Here is a 10,368-nt window from a genome sequence, read left to right as displayed (position 1 = left end):
CACTAACATGATACACTATCCAAGTTTTAGAGGGTTGTATTAGTCTCCTTTAATAGTATTTTCTTAAACAAGTACACTTAGAAAGTATAACACTAACATGATACACTATCCAAGTTTTAGAGGGTTGTGTTAGTCTCCTTTAATAGTCTTTTCTTAAACAAGTACACTTAGAAAGTATAACACTAACATGATACACTATCCAAGTTTTAGAGGGTTGTGTTAGTCTCCTTTTATAGTCTTTTCTTAAACAAGTACACCTAGAAAGTATAACACTAATATGATACACTATCCAAGTTTTAGAGGGTTGTGTTAGTCTCCTTTAATAGTCTTTTCTTAAACAAGTACACTTAGAAAGTGTAACACTAACATGATACACTATCCAAGTTCTTCAGTATTTTGATAACATGCCAGATTTCAATAAGGGTGTATGATGTATATTTGATTATAATAAATCTTAAGTCATTTATAATAAAAAATGAAACTGCTCCATTTTCAGAAATTTAGCCACAACTAAAAATATGCAGAAAACTTTAATAATGAAGCTACAAAATCATATTATCAAAGTAATGTATAATTCTATGAAGCCACTGGAGAAACAACCTTTACAAGTTCATCCGCCAGGTGAAGTGACACATTTAGGTCCTCACAGTTGTTCTGTATTAACTCTGGAATACCATCTATTCCATAATAGGCTCCAGCTATGCTGCCTGCCATTGAGGCTATCGTATCCGTATCACCTCCCAAGGATATGGAAAAATGCATAGTTCTAACAAATGGGTTTTCATACTGGAAGAAAGAATAACTCTTTCACAAAAAGTATCACTAGCGTGTATTTTTTTCTGAATATACAAACATCTATCTCATTCTACGAAATCTGTTTTTTGAAATTTTCTACCACTTATATACTGACTAATAGCCTATTTAAATCTGCTACTCAAATTCATGAAAAGTTTATTTGCACTAGTTCTAGATGTTTAACTGGTCTGGCCACCATCAATTTTCAACATCTACTGCAAGACGTAGATACTTTTAACAAACATTTATTTAATAATGTAAAAATTACTATACTGAAAAAAATATATATAATGAAAATCTGTTAACAGAAATAGAAGAATACTTTATCTTGAAAGAAAAAACTCTTTATCCTTATGGATTAAATCAAGATTTTCGAAATAAAAATGCTGAAGCTTTAAGTAAAATATTTGTATTAGAAACCTGTTTCAAATAAATATTTGTAACAATAAAAATATAAATGTATGAGTGAAAGTAAAAATAATGAAAAATTCTTTTATTTCAAAAACTTAGATATTTGTCAAAATATATATTACATTTTGAATTTAATCATATTGATATCAAGGGTTTAATTATAGATTTAATTAAATTTAGATTAAAATGGAATAAAATACAAACAATAATCCTTTAGTAAAGAAAAAATCTTGTATAGTTTTTGATTTTAAACATATATAATGATTTAGCTCTACCTTTCCTAATCTATAAGAGTTCAGGAAAACATTTTCTCCATTAAATCAGTTCAGTCTATAACTAGTTTTAAATATAATAAACCTATAGGAACTCTTATCTTCAACTATAAACAATTCATTGAAAAATTGCTTTGTTAATGTAACAATAATGATTTTAAGGACCGTTTTCACAATCATATAGTTACAGGTAATTTAGAGATTACCAAGGACAAGGAATTACAATCAATATTAGGGAAAGGCACAAAATTCAGAATCTTAAAAAAAAACTAAAAAAAAAGTGAATCTCAAAAGATTTGGAAAAATTATATTATCAAAATAAGTAAAAAATCTTACTATCCTTCATGTTTCTTTTTTGTATGGAAATTATATTTCATCAGTTCCATATTAAAATTAAGAAATTTAAATCTATCTCAATATAAAATCGATGTTTCTTCCAATGTCTTCAAAAATAAAATAAAAGGATGTAATTTTGGCTTTATATGTAAAAAATTATATGCACAAATTTTAATTAAAAAAATTAATAATATAAGTACATTTATAAAATACTATGATTACTAACACAAAGAAAGCCGTTACAAAATTGAATATACAAACAGATTTTTCTTCTTTTTTATATGCAATTCCAAAATTGCATAAAAATCCCATTACGTTCAGATATATATGTCTAATTCTTTAACTACAGTTACTAAATCTGTATCTATTGTTCTTAATAATATTCTGGATGAAAAAAATTAAAACACTGTTTTCAAATAATCCGGATAATTCTTTTTGGATTATTAAAAACAACATTACAGTTTTGGAATGTTTATATAATTTAAATGCTTCAGGTACAGCCAACTCTGTTTCTACATATGACTTTTATAAATACACAAATAAACCTTTTTTGTTACTAGAGATCATTAGCTACTTTTAAGTAGCTTATATTAAATTTATAATTTTATTCAGTATACTGGGACGGAAAGACTAGCTTCAAGTAGCTGGGCTTGTCTCGGCTTTCCCATGTTATACTTGAATACATTTATGAGAAGCGGAGGAGGTTGGGAATATGAACTACGTAAGAAATATTAAGGTAGGGCTTGTAGTTCTATCTAAGATAATTTTATTTCTTTTGTTTGGGTGGAGATTGGGAATTGCATATAGTAGAAATGTTAGGGGTGGTTTCATTTCTAAGTTATAATTTTCCCATACTGAAAACGTATTTCTGATAGGTACTTCTCTCCACTTACAAGATTAGCTTTTCCCATTTTGTGCTGCCCTCTATATGTGAACTTTTTTATAACGCATGCCACAAGCCTTCCACACTCCCCCCATTGGAATCAAAGATTCCAACATGTCTCTCATGCGTCATCTCTCCACCAATAGGAGAGCATTACTATCACGTGACACATGTGACCTCCTCTATGCACCACTACCGAACATCATTTCAAAGTTTGGCAGATGACTTTAGCACAGAAAGATTGTGGGAAGTGTGAGAGGTATAGGAAAACTATAACTTCCGATACAGTACTTCTTTCCTCACAGAAGATTAGCTAGAATCCCACATTGAAAAGGAGGAGGGACCTGTGCCAGGGAAAAACAAATGTACCCCTTGAAAGCATCTGAAGGATACTTCTGTAGATGAAACAGATCAGATGATCTAAGGAAGGGTAAGAGGAGAAGGAAATATGCCTTGAGGGATACGTGAAACAAAGAGTACGAGGCAATAGAAGGTAAATTAAGGGAATGGAGTACCACGTTAATGTTCCAATCCAGAAGTACCAGATGCCTAGGCAGCCGATGGATCCAGAAAGAAAGACCCTGCAGTAACAGGAAAAATGGATAGTATGGGATAGGGCTGCCCGACAACCCAAGATGACCGAAGACTCCTTCTCAAAAAGCAATGTAAGAAACTCGAAGATACTAGCAACTGTAGAATGAGAAGCTGAGATACCCCGAGCCAGGGCCCAGGTGCAAAAAACATTCCATTTCCTCAGATACACAGCCATGGATGAAGAATGAATGGAATGAACTAAATGAGATGCCACCCGACATGAGAAATCGAATCTCCTCGCCTGGGACCAGACAAAAGCCAGGCGTGAAGATGGAGGATGTGAAGTGTGGGAGGCAGAACCAGCAACTGGGGTTGACGAGGAAGTTCGCAGAATAAAGAAAGAGGGATGGGAAGGAACAACTATAGCTGGAGTAATCGAGGAAACCATAGTTGAGCAGGCTAGTAAAGAGCAATCAGAAGGACTTTGCACAAAGTGGTATGGATGAGGGAGACTACCTGATGAAGTAATCAGATAGGAGAGTAAGCATAAAGGAACTTGTTCGACCAATCCTGGCTGAAGGCATCTATAGCCAAAGCTCGATGATGGGGAACTGGGGACCAAAACAAAGACAACTGGTGATTGAGGGCAGTGGCAAATGCAGTGATATGAGGAATACCTCACCGATCATAAAGCCACCAGAAAACAAGGGGATGAAGGGACCACTTTGTTGGGTAAACTCGGTCGTGTTGGGAAAGACGATCTGCCACAAGGTTGAAAGCACCCGGTATGTGACACGCCATCAAATGAATGTAATGATCGTGGGCCCAAAAGAGAAGATCCAATGTTAGGAAAGACAGGGATCTCAGCCGGGTGCCACCTTGGTGATTGATATGAGCCACCAATTATCAGAATGAATCATGACCAGGCAATCTCTGGAGATGAAAGAAAGTGATCCAAAGCCCAATGAACAGTACGAAGTTTGAAGATGTTGATATGAAGAGAATGTTCCCCCAACAGACCAATGACCCAAAGCCTCCTGGTGATCAATCTACGCACCCCAGCCCAGAAGGGAGGCATCCATGAACAGATCTAAAACTGACTGCAGATGTGGAAGCAGAACAACCACTGATGTATGAGCCTTGTCCAACCACCATTGGAGATCATCAACAATGTAGGAAGGAAGAGTTATAGGAGTATCCAAGTGATCCAAAGCAAGGTTCCATTGGTTGTTGAGGACCCACTGAAGGGATCACATAGGAGCCCCCAGCTGAGGGACATGAGAAGAGTCATAGAAGACCACATCCCAAAAAAGCAATAGAACCATGTGAGCAGAAAGTGAAGGAGCAGACAGGGCATTTCGAATGGCCGGTTCTATAGAACAGAGCCAGAGAAGAGAAGGTTGAGCCTGAGTGAGATGGGTGTTGAAGAAAACATCCAGATGAACAAGGTACTGGGTAGGATGAAGGGAGTACTTCTCCCATTTGATCAACCAGCCTATCCGAGCAGCTTTGAGAAGGAGCTGACGAGTATGACAGACCAACTCCCATTCAGAATGAGCAAGAAGAAGCCAGTCATCCATGTAAATGTGAAAGCGTAACCCCAGGGCATGAAGATGTAGAGAGAGGGTTCCCACCATCGAACAGAAAATGTACAGCACCGAAGCCAGCCCTAAGGGTAAGGCACAAAATTAGTACATCACTCCATGAAGGACAACCAAAGATAAGGATGCAAACACTACAATATGGGAATATGCAGATAAGCATTGGAGACATCCATCTTAGTCATCCAAAGACCCAGAGAAAAAGCCCCCTGAAGAGTAAGATAGGATTCCATGGTGAAACGTGGGGTGTGAACATAACGATTGAGATGGGACAGGTCAATGACTGGCCTCCACTTTCCAGTCTTTTTGGGAACTACAAAAAGGTGGGAGTAAAACCCCACAAACCGAGTGAAGCAGATTCGATAGCATGTTGTGTGAGGAGGCCTTGCAAGACAAGGGATCCTGAGGAGGAGGAAAGGAAACAGACGTGCAGAACAAGAGAGGAAGGGTAAGAAAGGGTATGACAAATCCCTCTGACAAAACTCGGTAAACCCAAACACCGGAGATTAAAGGGCTCCCACTGCACCCAAACCCCCCAGGTAGTCACTGGACCGTTGTTAGCAAAAATTACAAACAGTGGCACTATGGGAAGGAGGAACAGGCAAGGACTGGGAAGGGGAGGGTCAGGAGACAGGAATCAGTGTCACGCTTGGCTGTGACTGGGACAAACGGGCCACCAAATGAGAAAGGTGGATTGTTGTTGAACCGAAGCCACCCTCAAATCCAAAGACTCCAGGATCGTGTCAAACACGAGATGTCTCAAAAACAAAGCCATATGAAGGTCCTGTAGATAAAGAGACAGGAGACGGGTCCATGACAATATGGTATCATGACCCAAAAGGTCCCAATATATATTACAAATAAACTGCTTTTCCAGGGCCAGAGCTGAAGATGACAAACGGACTACCACGGAAGTGAGGAGGGAGAAGACATCCCTACAAACCCCTCAGGGTTCCTGTGAAGAGCCTCAGACAAGAGATGGATCGAAGAGAGGTACCACAAAAGACTTGTCATGGTAAGATGAAGAAGGGAATAGTGGGCATGGGTAAGATGAACAGAAAAACGAGTCCCACCCCCCCAAACAGGCAAAATTTAAACCAATAACTGTTGGTCCAGATATGGACAGGCCACCCTATGATAAGTGAAGGTGGACTGATTGGAAGAGACTAACGCCATCAACTAATTGGGAGGAAAAATGCTTAGCGTGAACCTGAATATCAGGGGATGGGGGGAAGAACTAAATAAGGTTGGGAGGCAGAGTTACGTCATAGGGAAGGACATGGGTCGTAAAAAATAGAAGCAATAGACAAAACATCACATACCTTAGAAATAAAATCAGAGACAGCCAATGATGACCAAACAGAATCCTCAGGTAGGGTTTGGGAAGACACAACAAACTCTGGGGGGGGGGGGGACAAAAACAGTCAAAATCCTCATCAGCCTGGCCAGGCTCGAAAGGCTAAGGAAGAAGAGGGGCACCAGCAGGAGACAGAAGTTTGCCCATATAATACTTAATGGTTTAATATGATGGAAAATACAAAGAAAAATTTTTCATAATATAAGGTTTGGCAATAAATTCCACTGTCATTCAGGAATTAAAACTTCATTTTATTCTGACAATTGTTTTTTTCCAGATAACTCAAAAGATTGTAATAAGTGAACTATATTAATTAAGAATAAAGAGCAAAACAACACTAAAACAATGCTGTCTATGATGTAGATTACTTATTATTTATTCTTACTCAGTGTATGATGAGCTTTAATTCTTACCTCACTTGATTTCGAGTATTCTAAATTCTTCAGGAATGCATACACAGCTGTCGGCACAGACTTCAAAGCTGATACATTATTTCCTACATAAAATATAAATATTATCTTACTAATCTGCAACAGTACTTAGATTCAAATTGTAATATATGATAGTATATTTAGTATACTTTTGGTAGCTACATAACCTCCATAGCAAGTGTATAGTTCTTCCACTGAAGCTACCAAACCAAAACTGGCCATCTGTTCTTAACAACTTAAGTATGGCAATTCTAACAGAAGCCAGGTTGTAGCTGTCAAGACTGACCATCTGTTCTTAACAACTTAAGTATGGCAATTCTAACAGAAGCTAGGTTGTAGCTGTCAAGACTGACCATCTATTCTTAACAACTTAAGTATGGCAATTCTAACAGAAGCCAGGTTGTAGCTGTCAAGACTGACCATCTATTCTTAACTACTTAAGTATGGTAATTCTGACATAATCCAGGTTGAAGCTGCCAAGACTGACCAGATTGCAATGTCAGGACTAATCATGTTCCAAACTATTAATGTACAGTACTTTTAACAGAAGTCAGGTTGTAACTGTGAAGATTGCTGTCTGTTCTTTAGTACTTCTACACAGTATTCTTGAGAAAAATCAGGTTATAACTGTAAAGACTGACCCTGTGTTCTTTAATTAACTGTACACAGTGCTTTGCCTGTGAGTAGGATTGAAAAAGGCAAAAGGCTTCCATGATGTCGCATGGATGGGCAGATTAGGTACGTGACTGCCCGAGTATTCGGACACCAGATGTCAGAAGGCCAATATGTGAAATAACGTTAGGTCTCGTTCAGACTGTACTGTGGGTACACAACTCCTCAACCATCAGCCTCTACGGACCAAAACCAGCTGTGGGAAAAGGGCACTTGTGATAAGTATCTGTGCACAGCTCTTCTACTGTCAGAAAATTCTGGCTCTTCGCAAGTTGGGGGAGGAGGGCATAGTGTAGACATATTGGTTTATTGGACACAATTAGTATGGATACTTAATAATATCATATACTCTGCCATCAGATACAGGCCATTGTGGGAGTAGGACGTATGATAAAGTCAGACAGATTCACAAGTGTGATATAGCGATATGTTTCCACATTCCACTTGGAGATTTGATGTACCTATATGCAATGCAGTGATCCACACTACACTCTGGAAACACCCCTGAGGATTTTCCATGGTCCACTACCTCAGTGATTGGAAGCTGATAAGTGGCAAGGGTCTCCTGTGCTCCACTCAAAGAGGGAGAGGGAATTCACATAGGGGAGTCCCAAAGAATATGCCCAGATTCCCATCAGGTGCCTGCTGGTAAGAAAACAGAACAATGGGTGACAACAAAACCTCATTTTTTAAAAACCAGCAGATGCTAGCCAGAATAGTAGATACATGGAAAACTCTGGTACTGGCTTTTTTCACGACAGTTCATGTAATAGATAAAGTCTGGATCAGACTATTGAACATATTATAGTACTACCACAAGTAGAACTCCTGTAGTCTTGCAGAAAACCACAACTTAAAGTGGCCACTGATTGGGCTAGGGCACATAGTCTGAGTACTTTCCATTACCCTGGCCCTATGTGGAATTTAGGGTACGTATACCCTGTGAGGCAACCCTAGCAACCTAGTTGGATCCAAAAGTAGAAAGATGGAGAAGAAGGAATAAGTAAATGAATACACACACCCATTACAGGTGCTGTGTGAATTGAAGAATGGCCATTGGTGGAAGCCTGTAAGCTATTGGAGATGAGGCAGCCACATGGTTGAGGTAGTTTAATGTGAGATGAATGATTGTGGGGTAGTCAAACATGCCAGCCCAGATAAAGGGGGTAAAGCTGGAAAGTAGACTTGAAAGAGCATACAAACATCTGCCATCAGAGGGGCATATACTAGATGTATGAGCTGGCAGATCCAATCCATAATAGGGTAAGGAGAGAGGTCCCGGGTAGAGAAGGAGTCCCAGTTATGAAAGGATAGAAGGTAAGAGAAGTAATCAGAGAGTGGGAAGAAACAAGTACATAAACATGTGTACAACAACTATCAATGGCAAGGAGGAATAGAATCCATGTGTCCAAGAGGAGCAGAAACATTAGCTAGAGGTTCAGTAGGTACCCTGGTAAGCACAATAATAATCCAAACAGGCAAGAAGTAGGAACGGGCAGTGGATAATGAAGGAATGAAAGAGGCAGAAAAAAGGTAAGCTGTGACACCAGGAAAGGTGGAAGAAATGCCGGCCGAAAATCCAAAAGACTTACAGGTCACAAGAAAATTATCCTGTGAAAGAGGAGGGATATGTGACAATATAATGAAGTAAATGGTGACAAAGAGACGAAGGTGATAAGTACATCCCATGCAATGGTACATGGGGGTAGAATGGTAACAGGAGTGGGACAAAGGGATAGCTACATGATCAGGGAAGTAGACTGAACAATCCCATATGCAATGATAAAGGAATGTCATATCCCAAGGAAAGAGCAGTGTGTGAGGGTGGATCAAAAGAGATGGAAAGTTGGAAAGGTGAAGACAGGTCTGAGACTTGGGGCATTGTAGTAATAGAAACAAGGTTGGGAAGACTACGAGGTGCTGCCAAATGAACCTCTTAAGGGATGTCCTGAAACTGAGTAAAGACCTGAAGGAGGAGATGGAGGGGAGGGCATGTATAGTAAAAAACAATGGGACAGACCAGACTGAAGGCACAGGCAGCTAGGGTTGAGGGATGAGGTGCAGGAGATATAATAGAATAAATTAAGAAGTTAGCAAAGAGGAGGTAGCAAGGTAACAAAAAGAGGAGGAACAATAAGTAAGCAGAACAATGGAAGATGAGTGGGTGTGGATCCAATCCATGGGCAGGACACAGTCCTTTCAAGAAGACAGCCCATAACAATGTGTCCCCAGAACATAACAGATTATGAATACATCTGAAAGGGCACAGACTCAGAACCAAGTTTGAACACTATCTTCGAGACATATAAGTAAAGAAGTAAGGAAAGAAGACTAAACATTAGTTATAAAAGAGTATATGTTAAGAACTAAGTAGTCCCATCTAAACATTGACTATGGATGACAATGCATGGAGCAAACAAGTATGTCTAAACCCTATCTGCTAATTGTACATGAAGTAGTAATTAACCAGATCTAATCACCATAGACAATGGGGATATGTTAAGTATCAATGAACAGGGATAAAACCTTACCCAACAAGTGTAAATATGCTAAGCAGTACAAACTCCAACAAAATAGTGTTGTCTATGTGTGACTTCTCAAGGAGTACTGGACAAGAACTAAATACTACCAACCATAGGAACATATTATGCAGTAAGAAACTATAACAGAACATTAATCATGAAGTAGAAATGTTAAGGAGTAATTTACAATGTCTATACATCATTGTCACAGTGTTGTAAGTTAAGGAAGAATAAACAATATTGAAATATTAACTGTTATGTGTACATGTTAAGGAGTAATTTACAATGTCTATACATCATCGTCACAGTGTTGTAAATTAAGGAAGAATAAACAATATTGAAATATTAACTGTTATGTGTACATGTTAAGGAGTAATTTACAATGTCTATACATCATCGTCACAGTGTTGTAAATTAAGGAAGAATAAACAATATTGAAATATTAACTGTTATGTGTACATGTTAAGGAGTAATTGACAATGTCTATACATCATTGTCACAGTGTTGTAAGTTAAGGAAGAATAAACAATATTGAAATATTAACTGTTATGTGT

The 10,368-nt window shown here is 38.3% G+C and overlaps 1 protein-coding gene across 1 annotated transcript in view; it reads right to left on the bottom strand.

The window, feature by feature from the left end:
- Nucleotides 1-511: 511 nt before the first annotated feature.
- The window catches only part of LOC106474157 (poly(ADP-ribose) glycohydrolase ARH3-like), a 29,311-nt gene continuing 19,454 nt past the window's right edge, over nucleotides 512-10,368 (bottom strand). The window contains 1 exon segment of the mRNA XM_013934847.2: nucleotides 512-786. Within this exon segment, the coding sequence (XP_013790301.1) occupies nucleotides 577-786 (210 nt within the window). The 3' untranslated portion in view covers nucleotides 512-576.

This window comes from Limulus polyphemus, unplaced genomic scaffold (genome assembly GCF_000517525.1).
Source record: "Limulus polyphemus unplaced genomic scaffold, Limulus_polyphemus-2.1.2 Scaffold6885, whole genome shotgun sequence".
Lineage (NCBI taxonomy): Eukaryota > Metazoa > Arthropoda > Merostomata > Xiphosura > Limulidae > Limulus > Limulus polyphemus.
The sequence above is the reverse complement of the archived record's forward strand: the minus strand, read 5'-3'. Positions and strand labels throughout refer to the sequence as shown.